At 39.7% G+C, this 22,605-nt stretch overlaps 1 protein-coding gene across 1 annotated transcript in view; it reads left to right on the forward strand.

Moving 5' to 3' along the window:
- The window catches only part of adam10a (ADAM metallopeptidase domain 10a), a 130,139-nt gene that overhangs the window by 54,173 nt on the left and 53,361 nt on the right, over positions 1 to 22,605 (forward strand). Inside the window, exons 3-4 of the mRNA XM_080213955.1 lie at positions 2,404 to 2,522; positions 8,995 to 9,153. Coding sequence (XP_080070081.1) covers positions 2,404 to 2,522; positions 8,995 to 9,153 — 278 coding nt within the window. The remainder of the gene's footprint in view (positions 1 to 2,403; positions 2,523 to 8,994; positions 9,154 to 22,605) is intronic.

A 22,605-nucleotide genomic window follows, 5' to 3' on the forward strand; every position in this document is an offset into this window, starting at 1 on the left:
TCCTGTAACCCTACGTATTTACTCTGCTAATTCACTGACACTAGGGTCAATTTAGCATGGCCAATCCACTTAACCTGTACTTCTTTGGACTGTTGGAGGAAACTGGAGCATCCGGAGGAAACCCATGCAGACATGGAGAATGTGCAAACTCCACAGAGACCGGAATTGAACCCAGGTCCCTGGCACTGTGAGGCAGCAGTGCTAACCACTGTGCCATCGTGCAACCCCAAATTTAGGTTGAGTTCATGAATTTATTTTCAAAGATAACCACCCAATGCATCCACCATCCCTCAAGCTGCCTCAGCACTGTGGGATAATGCTCAACTAATCCAGGGGATTTAGCAACCTTCAATCCACTGCATATTTCAAAAAGTGAGAGTAAATTTGAAAATATAATGAAGTATGAGAAGTATCAAATTACTGTTATAACACTGAACCAGTGGTAATGAGAGTAAATGCATTTTAACACAATACGCTTTGTCTTTTTAAATTTGTTCCTTATTAGGAACCCAGTTTGTTCATGTAACTCCATGTAACTGAACCATACGTTCATCAAGACATAAAGGAAAATGTTCACATCAGTAGCTACATAACAGTGGGATATTCCACATGTTTTGGATAAGGTACAAAAAGTAACCCAAACCTCCTGTGAAAGTTTCACTTTTTCATAATTGTGGACTATAATTGCTACTCAAATGTTCCTTTGCATGTTGATTCCCTTGTCAGAACTAAATATCTAACCTGTTCGGCACCTATAATATATATGTATAAAACGTGAGTTTTGTATTAAATATTTAATGTATTAGTTTAGGAATTTGAATTCCAAAATTCGAGTGAGTGAATTTGCAATGCAAAGTGATTTTGAGAGAGAATTGGAGTCAAAAGGCTGAAGGAGCTTGGGAGCAAGGCACGAGCAGAAATAGAGTTGGAGGAATAAAAGACATCGATTTAGAATGGAGAGTCGGCTTAAGTGGGAAGGCCATGAGTGAGGCCACCCAAATGCTCAATTAGCCTGATTTTGAAAAAAATCAAACGCTGCCCACTGTACAAAACTAAAGAAGAGGTGCTTTATGTGCTTCTGCCTGCAACTGCATTTTCCATTTTAAAGAAATCCTAGGTGTGATGAATTACGCAATGCAAAATTCCCACTGCTTTCTTTACAATATATTATGCATTTTATCGCAATTCACCATCAAGAGGCTGCATTAAATTTGTTGGTTTTTGTCATGAGGAAACATTATTGTTCTCCACTTAGTGTGAAGAGTGGCAGCTTCTGTTAAACAGCAGTTTTCTCAATTTTCTGTTGCAGCTAGATCAAACCCACAATTCTCAGATTCAGAAATACAAAAGCTTAATTTGTGTATTGTCTGGTTACAGTCTACTTCTATTAGTGTTGCTGTGGGTACGCTATGTAAAAAATGTTTTGCTGGCGTATATGAATGATTAAGAATTGAGAAATGCACTGTGGTGCTTTGATGCTACAGGTCACATGATTTATCCATTTCGTGAGTCTGTTGTGTCCTGGAATATTGCAGTTGTATAAATGATGGAGGCCTTTTTTTTTGAAGAGCGTACACATCAGAATCTGGGGTGCTCCAGTTGTCAGTTTAAGATTTTGATTGGATTTGTGTAAACCAAGAACAGTGCAGAACTCTTAGCTGGTGGTTATTCACAACTTATACAAGTCATCTATTGAATCTGACTGGTATTAATACCATATCTGCTATTGCGTTTTTATATTGGAACAGAGTATGCTGACTTGGCAGCCTGTTCAAAACTTATTTCAAACATTGCTCCCGTGAGAGTGGCTCAGATTCTTAATGGTTCGAATATGGGACAGTTGAAGGGGTCAACTGGCACTAATATTAAAGGGAGGCTGTATAAATACAAATAGAAGAAAGGAGTGGAAGGATATGCTGATTGGTTTCGATGAAACAGAGTAGGTGGCAGCTCATATGGCGCATTAATACCAGCATGGACCAATTTGGCTGATCTGTTTAATAATGTAAATTCTATCTCTTTTCAGTATTATGCAGAAATAGCACAACGTTTGGAAAAAATATTTCTAGTGTGTGACAGTTTGTGTTCTATCAGCTGGAGTTTTACTTTTTACTATTACTTCTGTCAATAGAATCACAGCTGGAGTGAAACATCTTATCCTCACAATGCCAAGATAGCAAATAGTTTGGGGTCTCGTTAGACTTGCTTAGGGTTTCTGATCTCGTACTCTGAAAGGCACCAGTATGAAAATTGCTTTAAACTGCCCTTTGTATAGCATGGTGAGTTTTGTTGGTAACTAATGAGTTTAATGCACAAATAGAAGAATTCACTTTCACTTAGAAATGTTCTTCAGTCCCTCAGAAGTTTAAGATGACTTAACTAATGTTACTGCTCTCTTATTAGGCATTTCAACCTGAGAATGAAACGAGACACCTCTATATTCACAGATGATTTTAAAGTGGAAGTATCAGGTGAAGAGTTGAGCTATGATGCCTCTCACATCTACACTGGGGAAATCTACGGTAAGATTATTAACCCTGAATTGGTGCAAATGTACTTATTAAATATGCTATGAATATTTGCAGACAAAGCTTCTTCTGTGTCTCTTATGCAACTTAATTGCTGTATTTTTAAACTTTAACATCACTTTGAGATGAGTAAAGCTTTGTAACAACTGTCAAAAGGCAGATTAATGAGTAATTTCAAACAAGAATATTTGTGGCACTAATATAACATCAGATATCTCCAAACTCCCTCTTCCCTCTGAGCTAAAGGACCGATCTCGCAGCCATGAGTGTAACAATCAATTTAAAATCTTGTTTCCTATGTTTTTAAAAAATAAATAAAATGTTGCCATCTCTTTAACTTGTGTAACTGGGTCAGCCAATATTGTGCAGACCAGATGATTTTCGTTTTGCTCCAGATTATTTTTATCTATCAGTGTCACAAGTAGGCTTACATTAACATTGCAATGAAGTTCCTGTGAAAATCCCCGAGTTGCCACACTCTGTTCCCCTACACAGAGGGAAAATTTAAAATGGCCAATGCATCCAACTAGCATGTCTTTTGGACTGTGGGAGGAAACTGGAGCACCTGGAGGAAACCCACACAGACACAGGAGAACGTGCAAACTCCTCTTGGACAGTGACCCAAGCGGGAATCAAAGCCAGGTCCCAGGCACTGAGGCAGCAGTGCAAACCATTGTGCCACTGTGCTGCTCATGGTGATTGTACTCTTTTCTGAATCTGAATGCCAAGGTCAAAGGGCAACTTGTCCTGATTAGTGAACTTATGTCTGAAGATGATGCTGCCCTAGTTATTGAGACACAGCTCCAATGTATTTTTGGGAGCATCTGTCCCATGCTTGGACAATGTTCTCCCTCACCGTCAGTGTCAAGAAAATGGGACAGGACGTGATCAGACTCAACATAAGAACATAAGAAATAGGAGCAGGAATAGGCCATCTAGCCCTTCGAGCCTGCCCCACCATTCAATAAGATCATGGCTAATCTGAAGTGGATGAGTTCCACTTTCCCGTTTTCTCCCCATAACCCTTAATTCCCTTGTCTATCGGAAACCTATCTACCCGTGACTTAAATATATTCAGCGAGGTAGCCTCCACCACTTCGGGCAGAGAATTCCAGAGATTCACCACCCTTTGAGTGCAGAAGTTCCTCCTCAACTCCAATCTAAACTGCACCCCCACCCATTATTTTGAGGCTGTGCCCTCTAGTCCTGCTACCCTTTCTAAGCAGGAAGAATCTCTCTACCTCTACCCTATCTATCCCCTTCATTATCTTATATGTTTCTATAAGATCCCCCCTCAGCCTTCTAAACTCCAACGAGTACAGACCCAGTCTATTCAATCTCTCTTCATAGGCTAACCCCCTCATCTCTGGTATCAGCCTAGTGAACCTTCTCTGCACTCCCTCCAAGGCCAATATATCCTTCTACAAGTGCAGCGACCAAAACTGCACACAGTACTCCAGCTGCAGCCTCACCAGTACCCTGTACAGTTGCAGCAAGACCTCCATGCTTTTATATTCTACTCCCCTCGCTATAAAGGCCAACATTCCATTTGCCTTCTTGATCACCTGCTACACCTGCCGACTGGGTTTTTGCGATTCGTGCACAAGGACCTCCAGGTCCCTCTGCACCGTAGCATGCTGCAGCTTTTCGCCTTTTGAATAATAATCCCCCCTCCTATTATTTCTATCAAAGTGGATAACCTCGCATTTGCTAACATTATACGCCATCTGCCAGGTCCTCGCCCACTCACTCAGCCTCCTCGCCCACTCACTCATTTCTGAATGAAGATCACAAAAGTAGATCTCAGTTGGATGTTGTCATATTGTTACTTTTTGGAGCTTGTTAAGTGCAAGTTCGCTGCTACATTACAATGGTGACACCCCAACAAGTGCTTCACTTTCTTTTAATGGTTCAGAGTAGCTGAGAGCTGTATTGTGACCAGTAGCTTAATTGAAGCGTAGAAAGCATATCGAAGGTTTAAATTATCCATGGTTACAGTTCCCAAGCGCAGCCCAATGAGGGTACATTAGATAGATAATGTGTGCGTATAATGTACATAAAATGTGTGTGCACTTAAGTTGAGGATTGTATTGAAATTGTTTTGATGTGTCGACAGTTGAATTGCATGCTAAATTTCCATCAGGGAATTGAGCCCTAGTCTCCTGCCGTGTGACAGGCAGGAATGTTAACCACTATGCTATTGAGCACCACCATTTGATTAAGCTATCTGTCCATGCATTGAGAATGCAAGTTTTGCCTTCAGCCAACTCCATGATTATATCTGGAAGCAGTATGGCATCAAGCTGAAGATGAAAATCGAGCTCTACCAATGTCATTGTTTGCTTAGCAAGAAAGACACTCATAAGAATAGCAATATTCTGCAAACAACAATAAAATGAATAAGAAATTGATCAATGCCTTTTGATTCTTGACTTGAAATGTGCCTTCTTCAATAGATGGACAATCCTTCGGTTGTTTTTCCCTGTAAAGGGAACACCTTGAATGAAAGAGCACAAACGTCCGTCTAATTTATGTGATCAAATTGCTGTGTAAGATTTGAATCCAAAATCACCTGACTCGGATGAAAGTGTTGGCAACTGAACAAAGTTGGCACAAGTTTCATCACCTTAGGTGAAATACTGGATGGCAATTGAGACATAGAATTGGGTTCATTGAGAGATCCACCTTCAAAAGAGGAAAGGAAGAAAATAGCTAGAAAAGCCATTGGAGGAGGGTACAACAACTGTTCTGATAATTATAGAAAATGATGATTCAAGGGACACTTGTCAGGAGCAAATATGTATAGACATAGCAAAATCATTTAACTAGACTTCTTCTAAAGTAAACTTGGTTCGACAGTTTTGGAAAAATTACATTTGCAGATGCCTTTGTTTCCAGTGATGCCTAGCAACTGGTCACAAGCTTAGTGGTGATAATTGGTGAATAATGATACTAACAACTAATTAAACCAGTTCCTCCTGTAGTACAAGAATGACCTGAAACACTTTGTGTAGGGAAAAAGGCAACCACTCCTATTGATAATTAGTGTAGACAATAGATAACAACCATTGTGCTACTTTGTGTTTACTTGTTTCATTTAGAAAGTTCAAATGTCCATTTTAAATTTTTTCTGTAACTATTCCATTGTAGACAGGGCTGTTGTCAATGGTCGAACATGGCTGATGAAGAGTCCAGCTGGAACACTGGACGTTTTTTGAAAAAAAAAGGAATTTTGAAAAAAATTGGGTTCACTGGCTGCCTTTTCAATTTTCATCTCAATGCTAAGGCAGAATTTTGGTCCAGTATTGCAGTTTCATCAGTTGACAAGTTAGAGGAAAGTAATTCAGACTTAATAGAACAATCTGTGATTTGGCACAGTATTACATCCGGTTTTCAGTACTGCATGATAGGAAAGATTTTTTTAAACAGCTGTCAGTTAGTTCATTTGAATGTTTATATATATTTTTGGATGTGTGCACTGTTGGCAAAGCCAGCGTTCATTGCCCATCCCTAATTTCCCTTGTGAAGATGGAGATAATCCACATTCTTGCTGCTGTATCTATGTGGTACTCCCACTGAGTGCTCAAAGTTTGGATGTTCCAGGATTTTAACCTTGGCAGTGTGGGGAGAAGCTCCAAGTTGTGATGCTGTGTGTCTTGGAAAGGAATTGGAGACAATGGTGTCCTTGTGCATCTGCTGCCTTTGTTTGTGGATGGAGGAGAGTTTAGGAGGTGTTGGAGGAACATTGCTGAGTTGCTGCAGAGTATTCAGTAGATGTCAAACATTTGAGCCATGGTGTAAAAATGAAATTTATCAAACATGAACGGTTAGAAATGCAAGAAGCATTCCTTAATAGGTTAACAGGTGACTTGACAAGAGACCTTCAAGCTTACGAAGTGTCTGGTAGTTTTATAATGTTCGTTGTAGTCGCACAAATTTCATATCCTTAAAGTATTTAAAGACAAGTAAGAGAATTACTTTGTTGCATTGAAAATAAAAATTTAGTGCAATAAGCTGTTCTCAAGCAGTTTGCAGAGAATCTTCAAGTAATTAGACAATTGTTTGAAAAAAAACTATTTTCGCACAACAGAAGCAAGCAAGAGACCTGTTGGGATTACACTGGGTGAAATGTGAAGGTAAAAGAAATAACATTTGTCTTTCTGATCTCGTTAAGAGAACTATGAAAAGCAAATGCCTCTACTTCCTGGAGAGACTAAGGAAACTTGGCATATCCAATCCGACTCGCTCCAATTTTTTTACAGATGCAACGTAGAACACATCCTTTCTGATTGTATCACAGCTTAGTTATAGCTCCTGTTCCGTCCAAAACCACAAAAAACTACAAAGGATTCTGAACGCAGCCCAGTCCATCACGTAAATCATCACTTCGTGTACACTTCCCGCTGTCTCAACAAAGCAGCTAGCATAATCAAGGACCCCATGTACCCTGGACGTACTCTCTTCTACCCTCTCCTGTCAGGAAAAAGATACAAGGCTGAGGCCACGTTCTAATCAATTCAAGGAAATCTTCCTGCTGGCATCAGACTTGTGAATGGGTTTACTTTATATGAAGTTGATCTTTCTCTACCCCCATCTATATTCTGCACCCTCTGCTTTCCTTATCTATGATCAGTGCGCTTTGTATAGCATGCAAGAAATGATGCAGTTCACTGTATGCTGATACATGTGGCCATAATAAATCAAATGATCTTTGGATTGTGGGAGGAAATGGAGCAGCTAGAGAAAACCCATACAGACATGGGGAAAATGTGCAAACGCCACAGACAGTCACCCAAGGCTGGAATAAAGCCTGGGTTCTGAGGCTGTGAGGCAGCAGTGCTAACCACTGTGCCACCATGCTGCCTTTGAAGGAAGGAAATTTAGTCCGTAGCTCTACTCAACCTTTATTGTATGATGCCAAAACCAATTTTATAAAAACTTCTTTTATGTTAACAATCTGCTGCTGAAGAACTATTGAAATCTGAAGAACTATTTGCTGTGCTTGTCATTATGTGCATTAACTTGTGAACTGTACCTTGTGAAATATAACGAATTGTTAAATTATTAATATTTCATTCCACATGGTATAATAAATGTTCCCATTAGCTACTTATATTCGCTAAGTGTCCTGACATTTTTTTCAAAACATTAAGATGATGAGTTTTGAAACATTCCTCCATGAAATATATTAATTTAAAGTGAGTGCATATTTAACAGTAACTGGGAAAATGAATCAACATTTAATTGCTAGTGAATCTTGCTTCTTGCTGCACAGCCGAGAATTTCAAAGATCATTATTTACGGTCTTGTTGACCTGAAAAGTCACATTACCCACCTGGCTGTCTGAAGAGCAATGCAGAATTTGTTACCATATGAATAATATTAAAATACATTTTACAAATTAGTTGTAATATCATGAATGATCATCAGAGTTAATTTTGAAAATGATGATGATTTTGATTGGCTTGTAGCTGCTGATTTTTGGTAGTTTGGTAAATTGAATTGCTTTTTGAAATTGATTCACATATTTAACTCTGTCCACTTGATTCATGTCCCCTATTAAACCTCTCCCTTTTACACTCTTATCCACATTCACAACCACCCACTCAACAGTTCCATTAGCTATGGTCTCTTTGTTCATGTGGCCTTGATCATTAAAAAGGAATCTCCAAAATCGCCTTGTTCAAGCAGAACTCTCAATGTCTTCTAACTTCACTTACTTCTGAATTAACAAATTGAAAATTAAAATTCCCTGACACGTGTGTTCTCCGCAATCAATCCTTGGGTTTCCATTCACCAAAATTTGCTGAATCACTTCTTTGCCTAAGTTTGCATTCTCCCATGTCAGTCATTTCCCATGATAATGGCCCTAGTCTTTGCTCTTTCAAGTACAGATGGTGCACAGCTGACTTCACTGTACATTAAACCTGGCTGGACATTAACAAATAGAATTGGTCCTCACCCAGTACTCCCAGGATCATTCTGGAGAGCAAAGATAATATCTGGCTTTTGTCCACAACTGACTTTACTTACAATTCTTTTATCCACCAAGTGTGGGGCGCTCCTGGATCCCTTTGCCACTGAAATTGAGTGTGTCCATTCAGCTCTGTTAGCTATTTGTCTCTCTGCTCAACGAACAGACAAAATCTCTGTCCTTCCTGCACATTCCTGCCTTTATATTTAAGTGTGTGCCTCTCTGACATTAGTTTTTCACCTCCCTCTCCCTTTTCTGAGATTGTGCTGTCCATGAACTCCATCTCTTGATCAAATAATTTAAAGTATTCAGTGACTGTTCACTGTTGGTCATCTTGAATATATCAGATTTCATTCCGGTAATAATCTTAACCCCGTTTTAAGCAATTCATTTCAATAGACTTTTGGCAACATTTATGTTCTAATTCTCCATAAACTGTTTTAAGGACTTTTTGAAAATCATGTAACAAACTATAATTTTAACTTGTTTCAGGTGAGAGAGGATCTCTGAGTCATGGCTCTATCATTGATGGACGGTTTGAAGGATTTGTCCAGACCCACCAAGGGACTTTCTATGTTGAACCAGTGGAGCGATACATTAAAAACAGAAAACCACCTTTCCACTCTGTGATCTATCATGAAGATGATATTCGTAAGTATTTGCTTATCTTTTGCATAACTGAAACTTATCTGGGGGACAGTAATCATGTTTGCTTTCCAAATAAGCAGAATATTGTGACATGAAATGCTGTACCAGTTTAGCAAATAGATTCCTCACAATTGGCTTCAAGCATATATCAAGCAACTTAGTTTCAAATTATCTTCTGAAAATGGCATTAATTTTTAATTTCTTTTGCAGAGTTTAAAATTGAATTTACGTAGTGGTAACTTGTAAACATGAACAGGATCATTCATCCTCATGCGATTTTGCAGAATGCAGTTGGGCAATATCCCATCAGATCTCTGCTGTAATCCTGCTACCCATAACTTTGCATGTATATTAATGCTCAGGTTAACTGTCTCTTGGTCATGAGAATGTTTAAATCAGCTCTTAAGAATGTAATTTCTTAATGTGTATATTCATATTCAATATAGCTATTAATGTATACTATATATTTAGTGTTTATGTAATATCTGTGTATAATGTGTGTTTGCGCATTCTTATTTCAGTTGTGACAGGATCAGTGTGCTGTGGGTTGTGGGAAGGAGCTATTTATAGAATGTATATTTAATAAATATCATGGAATATCTGCCCCCAGAGGACGACTTTGTCTTGATCTTTTAATTAATGATGTGAAGCATAACATTCAGTTTTCTGAACGAACTTGCAATTCTGGTCATGTCATTTTTGTTAAATTCTGTACAGCCAGTAATATTATTGTTACAGCTTGTTTTGTGAACTGATGAACTCGAAGCTAGAAAAGCTGCATCTTCAAAAGAGGATTTGATTCATTTTTTAATTCCCTTGGAATGCTGCAAGTTGTTCAGACGATCATGTCTACGACTGAATCAGCAGGTTAAAACCTGACATATCAAGTCATACAGAACACCACTGTGGTATAACTACAGAATTATAGCTCAGCAGATGGGACTTGAACGTAAAGCTTTGTCTATGCAGTTGCTGTCGCCAAGTGACTGGATTACAGATTCAGAGGATTTGGGCCTATGATTTGAAGGGTAGTGTTGCGTAATTACAGCTCCGAATGAAATAGTCTGTGTCTAAATTATTCTTCATTTTTAATCGAATACATTCCACAGAATATATTCATTTTCTATTTTGCCCAGCTCACTGAAAGCGGTTTTTTAAACAACAAGATTTCGATCCTGAATAAACCTTAGCCTCTTCAATACTTGCAGCATTCTTTTCCTATTTGATTTTAAATCAGAGTTCCCTTTTCCCCCAGAAACGTTTTGTTTTATCTTCAGTGGGTTTGTCTTCTCTGGAACTGGGACCTCCAGAGGTTTTATAGAAAGTTTCAAGTTCTCTCTAAATTTAAAAAATGCTTGAATTCCGAAAGCAACATTAGTGCCACTTTTAATTTACAAGATACTATTGGCGTATTTCTCAACTTGAAGAAATGGTGAAATTTTAAAATCCTGATATTCAAGTCCTGTTATAATCTTACGAACTGGTATAACCCATTGTCAATTTTTACGTCTATTCAAGCATCCCTCTTATAAATGAAGACTGGCTGAGTGAAGGATAAATGTCAAGCTTATTTGCCTTATTTTTGTGAAAGCTTTGTGAAGTTTAAGGAACTGGATTTTTTTTTTCTTTTATCAAGAAGCTATAAAGGTTAGTTCAGATCAGGAAAGTTTTTTGTTCTGTCTAATTCTATACTTACCTCAAGAGTGAGATTTTCCATCAAAAGTCTGCTACTTAATGTAGAGGGAGTAAACTTGCTGTTTGAGAACAAGTGTTACTCAATGGGGGCACCCAGAATGTTCTCAAAATATAACCAATCTGTTTTTCACTGCAGCACTTAGGTGTCAGGAAAATGATTTGTTTAATTCAAGCTACTGCCCATAATTCTGCTGGATACAATCCAACAGTTTCTGACGATCTGGAGGAGCCTAGATCTGTTTGGCTGACATAGTAGCTAGCTCAGCTACCTCACAGCACCAGGGATCCGAGTTCGATTCTTGGCTTGGGTCACTGTGTGGAGTCTGCGCATTCTCCCTGTGTCTGCATGAGTTTCCTCCAGGTACTCCAGTTTCCTCCCACAGTCCGAAAGACGTACTGGTTAGGTGCATTGGCCATGTTAAATTCTCCCTCAGTGTACCTGAGCAGGTGCTGGAGTGTGGCGACCAGTAGATTTTGATTGCAGCGTTAATGTAAGCCTACTTGTGATGAATAAATACACACCACCGTTTCACATTGGTTTCTAGTGTACTATGAGAAGTTTCAACAATTGCAGTAATTTCTCTCAACGTAGGAGCAAATGAGTCTATTATAAGTAATGTAAAAACATTACTTAATTTCTGTATGACTTTTCAGGTCAAAAAAAATGAAAACATTATACCCTGTTAGTTTAATTACAGTGCATTGCTAAATTAACTGTGTTCATAAACAAAGAAGCTTTACGCTTTTAAGTTCATTTTATTTTGAAAAGGAATATGTTAATCCTTTTTACTTTCCTCCCACTCACCAACCCTCCCATTCTACAACCTGCTGGCTTGCTGCCTCTCCCATTCCCCAATCCTCCTGGTAGCAGCTGATTCTCGCAGTTATTGCTACTGTCTCTGTTAGCGAGAGCTCCAAAGGTAAGTAGTAAGAGTTAGGAGCTACCTACAGAGCAGCCAGCTTTTGAATTGCACAGTTGCAGAGATAAACTATAGGCTGGAGAGGCAGTGGTCTGAAGGGTCAGAGAGCAAAGTGGTGCTGATCGGATCTCATAACTCTGCATCACATCCTTTGAAATGACATAAAAACAGGAACTGAAGTTTTCTTTTAATACCTGACAGATAAGAGGTGATGTTTCACTTGTTCATTGTCTTACGAGTGAATTTCTCAGCGCTTGTTGTCATCTTCAGACTGAGGACTGCAGAGCCATGGCTTTTTGATCTTTCAGTGCTGGGGGAGAAGTACAATTGGGGCAGGAATTTACAGAAATCAACACTTTGCAAAATGTCCATTAATGCTTTGTACGCTGTTGCTCTTACCATTCATCCCCACTGATGACTCCAGGATATCAGGTAGTCAGTACTATAAACATGCCTTTTTGAGACTTCGGTACTCAGCCTTACCCTATTGTTTTGGGAATCTATTAAAGTGCATGACTGCATTCGAGAAAATAATCTTGGGTGCAGTGTTTGGCCGAGGTTCACTTTGCAATTTCTCCTGAAACTCTTGGCCAGCATGTTATTGATCCCCACCAAGAGTCCTGCAATATGTAGATGGATTGCCCATGAAAACAGTGTTAGTGGCACACAGTGACGCTGAGTGTCACTGGCTGCTTGTTTCTGATTTGCTAAAATGATGGCTAGCAGAAAGCCTATGCCCAATATTGTGCAGATCATTCGTTTGCTTCATTTGGAAGGCAGAAGCCTGGCCGCCAGAGGTATGGAGAGTGGAGGAAACTTCAAGTATTACAAGGTCAAAGCTTACAGGAAGTCGAGTTAGTTTGGGGTACTGTAAATGACTTGTTTTCACAAGTGTTTCTCCTTTTTCCTTTGTCTCAGAATATGAAAATATGGAAAATTAGAGCTTTCATTACACTTAGTGGGAAGAATAGGTTGCCAGAGAGACAAGAAGCAGTTTTCTAATATGATGATCTATATCCCATTAGAAAAATGTCATGCCACAAATAGTAATCAATATCCTCTGAACAAAGCTTGATAGGATTTCCTTTTGCTTTTTCCCTTTGACTCGTAGTCTGTGCATTAACAGGAAAACAGGAGAACAAAGGAATTGCCTCCTGCAATTTTGAATCCAAACTGTGTATCAAAGTGAATTCCTGTTGTCCATGATGAATATACAAATTGTTGTACAGTATAATGGATTTTAAAATTAGTAACTAAAACGGTTTCCTGGCTTCAAAATAAATCAACTTGACATGTACAGAACGAATGTTAAAAGTTTCATGTGTTGTTCAATTAAATTGGACATTTGATATGAACCTGCTATATTAAGCACAGCCTTGTCTGCTCCCATATCTCATTGGTTGCTCAAAGATCGCGTTTAAGCAGTTCACTCTGAATATAATGCACTTTTTATGATAGTTAGTTGCATACTGCAATCCAGGATGTGCTTTGGAAATATCCTGGCAGAATCTGAGATCTAGTACGATCAAAGGTGAACTAGACTGACTGCAGCTAACTGTATCTATTCTGCAAATGGCATAATGGCAGGCATAAGTTCGAACCCATCTTTAAAACTAATTTGAAGGTTTGTGTTGAAACACATTGAAAATGTACCATCACCAAGGAAGCATTTGGTGCAGTTATCTGCAAGTGCAGTAAATCATGTAAAAGGATATTGTCTCTCTCTTCTTTTGGAATTTTTCTCTCCTAAAACTGCATAATAGATTCTGACGTGTACTGACCCTTAAAGCAATATATCACACAGAAACCGTTTCAAATATGAAGTAAGGTGCTGAAAGCTTGTTATTATAGTCACCACAGTGGTTGGCTTAATGATCTTTTTGTATTCTGTACTGTCAGAAGCACTGGAATATTTGTCCAAAGGAAAACTGTTGCCTTTTAAGTGGGACAATCAGAGGCTTCATTATACTATTGAAATAAGCCTCAAGATAAAAGCTTCAATAGAAGGCAATGCTGAACTGAGAATTCAACTACAACATCTTTGTTTCAAGAAAATAAATGATAAAATTCTGACCATTTATTTTGCTTTATTTTAAAATGTCTTAAATTACAAGTTTCATTTATAAGGATGGCACAGTGATTAGCACTGCTGCCTCACAACGCCAGGGACGCGGGTTCAGTTCTGTTTGTGTGTGTGTGTGGAGTTTGCATATTGTCCACATGTCTGTGTGGGTTTCCTCCCAAAGTCCAAAGATGTGCAGGTTAGATGGATTGACCATAGCAAATTGCCCCTTCGTGTAGGTTTGGGGAGATTAGTGTGGTAAATATGTGGGGTTACAGGGATAAGATTGGAGTAGGATGCTGCGTTGGAAAGTTGGTGCAGACTGGATAGGCCGAGTGGCCTGTTTCTGCACTGTAGGGTTCTTATGTTTCTATACTAATACAGAAAATTCAAAATAATTGTAGGTTTTGTATCATTTTTGGAGGTGTCAGCATTTGCAAGACATATTGAACTAAGGTTCCATTTGCTTGTTCTACCACGATTCAGAGGTTTTGTTTATGCTTTCATAGATTGTAAGAGCGTATGTTGTCCACCCTAAATAGTCCTTGAAGTTGATGATCAGCTATAATACGCATAATGTTGGAACATGAAAGAGCTGTTAGACTTCTTCACTCAAAGGGTGGTGAATCTCTGGAATTCTCTGCCCGTTGAAGTGGTGGAGGCTGCCTCGCTAAATATTTTTAAGAAGCGGGTTGATGGGTTCTTGATAAGAGAGGGGATTAAGGGTTATGGGGAGAGGGCGGGAAAGTGGAACTGAGCCACGACAGATCAGCCATGATCTTATTGAATGGCAGGGCAGGCTCGAAGGGCTAGATGGCCTACTCCTGCTCCTATTTCTTATGTTCTTATGTTCTTAAAGGGAGTTCCAGAATTTTGATCCAGCAACAGAGAATGGTGATATGTTTCGAAGTCAGGATTTGATTTGATTTTATTATTGTTGTGTATATTAGTATACAGTGAAAAGTCTTGTTTCTTGTGCCATTCTCACATAGCATACCGTTCATAAAGAAGGAAGTAAGAGTGCAGAATGTGGTGTTGCTAGGGTGTAGAGAAAGATGAACTGGTGTGTGGCAGGGTTGGGGGGGGGGTGCGGGGTGGTGTGGGGGCTGCAGGGATGTGTTGAGTGTCTGTGTTTCCACGAATATACTGCCCAGTTAGGTGCTCGAGGTTGCATGTTTGGTGCTGTTGAAGGTTCGGTTTTTCAATGGGACACACATGGCACTACTGATTGCTGCTGGTGGAGAAAGTTAATGTTAAAGGTAGTGCATAAGGTGGACTGCTTCATCCTGGCTGATGGTTAGCTTCTTGGGGGAAGTTGGAGCAGCATTTCTCAGGCAAGTGGAGAATATTTCATCACACTCTTGACTTTGCCTTGGACAGTCTTTGTAGAGATGGGACACTCATATGAGAGTAGGGAACTGCCTTAAGATCTTCAACAACAATATTCTTTAGTCAAACAGCGCTACTCAAGAATTATTTAGCAGTTGAAGCAGTGCCTGTTATCTTGCTAGCTGGGAAATGGCTGCTATTTTTACCTCCGAAGTTATTGCACTTCTTTCTGCACTTGAAGTACCTTGTGATATTTCCTGGGGATGTCATATGGCATTCTGAATGCAGGACACATATTCCATGGAGAATACCTTGAATTTTGTTTTCAGCATGTCCTAGAATGATATAAAATGAACTAGAAACTCAATGAGATTTCTGGTGTGGCAATTGTTGTCATGGGGAAGTTGAATGTAGGTGCTGCCTTCCTAGATTAAAAGCTAAGTAATGCAACTGTATTTGGAAAGACAAACAAATAGTTGAGACTTATTTCATTGGAAACAGGTGGTATTCTTCTGCTTTCCATTCCAACTGTTATGGGCTGTCATTCTGCTAGCTGCTGAAGTTCATTACCAATGGGGAAAACCTGACATAGTGCCAAGACATTATTCATCAAGACAATGGCATGTCAAGCTGACACCAGCAACCTCAAGTCAAGCCCAACTTAGAAATGCTAAGTAATTTTCAAGGTCCTTAATCATTTTATAAACTAAGTGCACATAGATTCTGTGCAGAAAATTTGTCTGAATGGATCTCAGTCTCAGATTTTAGTTACTCATTCACTCATCCATTAGTTGGATAAGTATCCTCTCTCGGGAATGTCAGAGTATTGATTTTAATTTGAGTCATAGAACAGGCAACAATGTGCTAAATAGAAATAACTAGATTCAGAAGCCACTGGAGTAGCAGCAGATTCAATGTTCTTCGCCCTTCTCTATTTCGCTGGTGTAATAATACTGCAAAGATTTTCTTGTTGAGTATTGGGCACCTTCAGCTCAATGAAATATATAATCCCATTTGTCCAACAATGTGATGAATTGATTAAAAGTTAAATGACTTTCTTAATGATTCTTGATAAATGCACTTCGAGGGTCATGTGCAAGATCTTTTTGGATCTATAATCACCATTCCTTCAACGTCGCTGGATTAAGATCCTGGAACTTACTTCCTAACAGCACCATGTGCCTACACCACATGGGCTACAGTGGCTCAAGGTGGTCAATTGGCGATGGGTTACATATACTGGCCTGGCCAGTGATGATGCATTCTGTGAAATAATTTAAAACAAAATTCAAATTTGCTTCAGGCATTTTTTTAACTACATTGTTTTTGTGGACTACATTCTTATACTTTTCAAATGTTTTGAAGATGTGTTATTCCTGACAGTTATTGAGCTGAAGTGTTAATCGTCTCCATCTCCACAGATGCTACCTGACTTGAGAATTTTCAGTTTTTTCTGTTATTTCAGATTTCTAACACCTGTAGTATGTTGGTTTTATGGTCTACCCTCTCTTTGTGTTAGAAGATAAACTAGATGATGAATCAGATTTTTAAAATATTTATATACAGTCTCCAAATTATGGGAGCAGAGATAAGAATAGCTTGTGTTCTGGTTTAAAATGCAGTTTAAAATATCTTGTCTACAATTCATAAATGAGCAATGTGAAAAATCGTCTCTCAACGTTCCTGATACTTTTGTCTTTGTATTTTCTGCTTGCTTTGAATTTCTAATTATTGTAGTAACGTAGTAATGGTTTATGTTCATTCCTTTCAACACTTTGTGCAATGCAAAACTGACCAAGTAAATTAGCATAGAACAGTATACCCTGGAAGTTAAATATTTGACTCATTTAGTCTACACCAACTCAAGGAACTCAATACCATTCAGGATAAAGCAGCCTGTTGGATTGGCACCCCAACCACAAACATTGATTCCCTTCACCACCGATGCAAAATGACAGCAGTGTGTACCATCTGCAAGATGCACTGCAGTAACGCACCAAGACTCCTTAGACAGCACCTTCAAAACCTCTGTCACCTAGAAGGGCAATGGCTGCAGATGCTTGGGAACACCATCACCAGAAAGCTTCCCCTATCTTTCCAAGCCATCAACATCCTGACTTGGACCTGTAATGCTGTTTCTTCACTGTCACTGTGTCAAAACCCTGGAACTTCCTCCCGAACAACATTGGATTGCAGCGGTTCGAGAAGGCAGCTCACCACCATCTTCATGAGGGAAGTTAGGGATGAACAACAAATGTTGGTGTAATTTTTTAAAAAAACTCATCCACAGAGTAATCCAATTTGCCTTGTTCTCCATATCCATCCCTGCAATTATTTTCTCCTTTTGAATATTTATCTTTGTGTAACTAAAAGGAAATTCCTGTGGATGCTGGAATCTGGAAATAAAACAGCAAAAGCTGCAAAATCTCAGCAGGTCTGACAGTATCTGTGGCAAGGGAGTAGAGCCAACATTTTGCATCAGAATGACCCTTTGTCAAAGTCCATTCATTGTATGAATCTTGTTTCCTCTGTAAAATCACAGTGCTGTGATGGTTGACTGGTGTTTTGGGTTCAAATCATGCACAAACCATTTGAGTTTTATTTAGTAAGTTAAGGAATCGGGCTAAATCAGTGAAGCATTGAACATCGATCTGTTTTGCACGCAATCCATGTAAATCTAACAGGCTAATGAACTGGAAACCAGCCAAGACTGCAGGAAGTTGGGATGTTTTGGAAGTTTTTTCCTACCATCCTAAATCCAAAACACACATTGGAGGCAAATGTGTTTATTTTTCATTTTGGACTGCTAATTTTGTTGTGACTTGTTTAAAAAATGACTCCTGACCCTAATTTTTTTTTCTGCTTCTCTTTACTTGTATTACAATAGGTATTGCTTTAAGTACTTTTGTAATAATTTATATCTTCTCTCCTCCTTGATATTTTTATCCCTGAAATACCCTTTGCTTTACTCAGTTAGTTCTGTTTGTGGTAAAAGCTACTTGCTAATGAGAAGTTAGGTTGGCTTATTTCTCAGTTTCAGCTGAAAAGTATAAAATTGACTGGAAGTTCTTTGCGTCACGTTACTTTGCAATAAAAGCTAAATTGCCTGTTAATTATTTGGAATACTTATTTTAACCAAGGTCACACTTGTGTGTTAAGGTAGGCCATTCAGCCCATGTAGTTCATGATTCATTAAAACCTAGAGGTTTTTCTAGTACAGAGTTGTACATGCTGCTTTTATCTTGCCATGTATGCCTTTCCTGCTATGTTTCATTAGAGCCATCAATATGCAGAGTGAAGCATGCGCAGAGCAATGATACTGGAGTTTTGGCTCGCAGAATTAAATCTATGCAAGAATATCTCAGTATAGAATCCTGCAGTGCAGAAGGAGGCCATTCGGTACATTGAGTTTGCACAGACCACAATTCTACCCAGCTGTATTCCCGTAACCGCAATTATGTACTCCACAAATCCCTCTGACAGTAAGGGGCAATTTAGCGTGGCCAACCAACCTAGCCTGCACTTCTTTAGACAGTGGGAGGAAACCCGCACAGACACAGGGAGAATGTGCAAACTCCACAGAGACAGTCACCCGAGGTTGGAATGGAACATGCGAACTCCCCGCAGCTAGTTGCCCAAGTCTGGAATTGAACTTGAGTCCCTGGAGCTCTGAGGCAGTAGTGCTAACCACTGTGCCAATGTGTGGTGATAGAACATAGAAAAACTACAGCACAAACAGGCCCTTCGGCCCACAAGTTGCGCTGATCATATCCCTACCTACTAGGCCTACCTATAACCCTCAATCCCATTAAATCCCATGTACTTATCCAGAAGCCTCTTAAAAGACCCCAATGAGTTCACCTCCACCACCACCGACGGCAGCTGATTCCACTCACCCACCACCCTCTGAGTGAAAAACTTACCCCTGACATCTCCTCTGTACCTACTCCCCAGCACCTTAAACCTGTGCCCTCTCATAGCGACCATTTCAGCCCTGGGAAATAGCCTCTGAGAATCCACCCGACCTATACCTCTCAACATCTTATAAACCTCTATCAGGCCACCTCTCATCCTTCGTCTCTCCAGGGAGAAAAGACCGAGCTCCCTCAACCTATTCTCAAAAGGCATGCCATCCAATCCAGGCAACATCCTTGTGAATCTCCTCTGCACCCTTTCAATAGCTTCCACATCTTTCTTGTAATCAGGTGACCAGACTGTGCACAGTACTCCAAGTCTGACTAGGGTCGTATAAAGCTGCAGCATTATCTCCTGACTCCTGAACTCAATCCCTCGATTGATGAAGGCTAGTACACCCTACGCCGCCTTGACCACATCCTCCACCTGCAAGGCCAATTTAAGAGTCCTATGGACCCGGACCCCAAGGCCCTTCTGATCCTCTACACAAGATACTGAGCCTCTTGAAGCCTGAGCTTGCTGAATTTGGTTTGCTTTTTGGATCATTGGCTTCCTTGGGTCCTGAGAAGTGGTGCTACATGAATGCTCATCCATGATGTCCAACCATTCTCAATCTGTGTCAATGAACTGCTTCCAATCCTGTCTCATAAGTTCATCTATGTTGACAGTATCTGCTGGGCGTGTCCAGCTTGGATCTTTACTCAACTGGAGACAGCACTAAACAAAAATTTTTTGCAAAGCTGACTAACATAGCACCTTCAGCCCAGCAGCAAGAAAAAATTCTCAAGTATATTCCATCTTCACAATGCCGGTGCTAAGAGGGAACTCGACATCTCCGTGAATGGCAAGATTCTAAATCAGTAACAACATCTTGCTGTTACCCTTGACCGAACACTGACATACAAGTAACATCTGAGCCTAACAGCAGCCAAGATCAAAAGCTGTAACAACCTCCTCATCAAACTTTCTGGCTTTTTTTTGGGTGCAGGTACTCAAACCTAATGGACCTCAGCTCTTGCCATTATGTACTTGACCGCAAAGTACTGTGCAGCAATGTCATGAAACTCAGACCATAAATCTTTTGGATACCCAGCTCAAAGCACCAATACAAATCAACTCTGGTATCTTCCGATCAACTCAACTCCCCTGACTCCCAGTCCTAAGCAACATCCCACCCCTCATAAGGAGGGATACTGCAGCAGGAAATCTCCTGGAAAAGGTTTACATCAACCCAAACTTACTGCTACAGAGGGACTTTACCAATTCACTGGCTCACCTTTTAACATGCCAGTTTGCACGGCTCAGGCCACTGCAAGGAATAACAGTCAAGGCCCTATGGCGGCAGGAATGGAATCTGCGCACCGCCCTCAAAAACCACTTGCTCTTCACAGATCCCACAGTCCACCTACTTGGCTTCAGCCTACAATGTTAACATTGAGCACTCCTTGAGCGTTGCTGGACTGACCAAGACTGATGTGCAAATTGGCATTAGTGGGCCCTTGCAGGGACGCCAGACTGTAGCTGTGGTGTATCCCAATCAATGACTCATCACTGAAGAGCACCCCTTGACAAAATTCAGCCAAGAGTTCGAGAGCTCCATTTCGCTGCTGTGGAAGCTATTGCTTGGCTTGCTGATTACTGCACACGCTTTCAAAAATATAGCCGCTGCTGGTCAAGGGGACTTTCAGCTTCTTTGTTTGCAGTGAGTTTGGATCTGAGTCCCAAGAGTTGAAGCTTGTGAAGCCCACTGGACCAGTTATAATTTTGCCAAAAAGACAATAGGCAGTTTACATTCAAGTAATACCATTTAAACTGAAAGAAAATAGCTGCAGTAGCTAATGCATTTAGCTATGTGGGTAGAATACAAAAAGTGTTATTTACAATTTGGTATGAAGTCACCAGAATAGACTTTTTGTTTCATTGATGCCAGTAGGTGTTAATAGCAAAACTTCTTGCATATTTCCCTGTCTGTTAGAGCAAAACATGAAAAAATATTAGGTTGCCATTTTAATTATTCTAGTTAGATAAACCTGTATTTTTGTGTTAAGAGCCTTGAAACAAGTCAATCTCCTTGCACAATGAACACATAATCAAGGAACAAAGTTGCCACGTTTTAATTAACTTTTCAAGCTACATAACAAGTCTGCACAGGTCATGCAGTCTTGACCCTGAAATGCAGGGACTCCATTTGTAGCTAAATCCACACAAAGTCAAATTAACTTTGTCGTCTTAATTTCTTGGGATTTTTAGTGTCTTTACTGAAACTGTAGCATCCCATTGCTTTTGCTGCAAATGTTAGGAAAAGATGCATTTTAAAAATGTTCCTGAATGTATGCCAATAGTCAGTTAAAAGGGAGTTGGGTTCATTTTGTGTAGCTTTTTATTTATGGTTTATCCTTCACACCCACAGTCAAATTTCTGAGATGCAACTTACAATTAATCTCACTACAGCAACCAGCCTATGATTTGCATTCCAATGAGCTGGCACTTGCTTGTGAAACAAATACTACATTCTTGCAAGTATGCGATTATGTTGTCATCATTGAAAAGAATATGTTTTGTCTTCATGTGCAATGAAGTTTTCAAACCATGCTGAGCAGCCCCAGCAAGCTTTGAAAGTCCAGGAGCTGGGTTTCTGTGCATGGAGGCAGGTTTAATTTGCAGGGGAAGTTGCCTTTTTTTTGGTTGCTGTCACATGAGGTACAGTAACTGCTAAACAGTTTTATTGAATGAAGGCCAGACTGCTTGCTTGTTGTGCATGAACAAAACATGAATAACCATCATTATAAAGCTAACTCAACTGTTAGAGAAGAATCAATGAATGCAAGGTATGTGGGTCCTAAACTTCCTTTGTTAATTGGAACGTAAAGTTATGCACAATAAAGGCATTTTAAACACTCCTGGTGTATTTATCTCTACTATCTCAAGATTTTTCCAAGTGCTTAGATTGAAGATTGTCAGAGAATACAGCAGGATATAGGCTGTAAAATTGGCAGGTGGAATTCAATTTGGACAAATGTGAGGTGATGCATTTTGATAGATCCAATTCTTGTGGGAGCTATAAAATAAATGGCAGGACCTTCAGGAGCACAGACACAGAGATCTGAGAGTAGAAGTCCACAAATCCTTAAAAGTGGCAGTACAAATGGAAAAGGTGGTGAAGAAAATATATGCCATGCTTACCTTCATCGTTGGGGCATTGAGTATAAACGTTGGCAAATTGTTAGTTATATAAATGATGGTGGCACCACATTTGGAATACTGTGTCCAATTTGGTTGCCACACTCCCAGAAGGACATGGGGGCTTTCGAGGGAGTACAGAAAAGATTTACCAGGAGGTTGCCTGGTATGTAGAAGAGATTGAATAAACCAGGATTATTTTCCCTGGGAAGATGGAGGCTGAATGGCAACCTGATAGAAATTTATAAAATTGAGGGGTATAGATAAGCTGAACAGTTAGAAGCTTTTTCCCAGGGCAGAAATGACAATCACAAGGGGGCATAAGTTTGAGATACGAGGGGAAAGGTTCAGTAG

The sequence above is a fragment of the Carcharhinus amblyrhynchos genome, chromosome 28 (assembly GCF_965287045.1).
Source record: "Carcharhinus amblyrhynchos chromosome 28, sCarAmb.v2.hapA, whole genome shotgun sequence".
Lineage (NCBI taxonomy): Eukaryota > Metazoa > Chordata > Chondrichthyes > Carcharhiniformes > Carcharhinidae > Carcharhinus > Carcharhinus amblyrhynchos.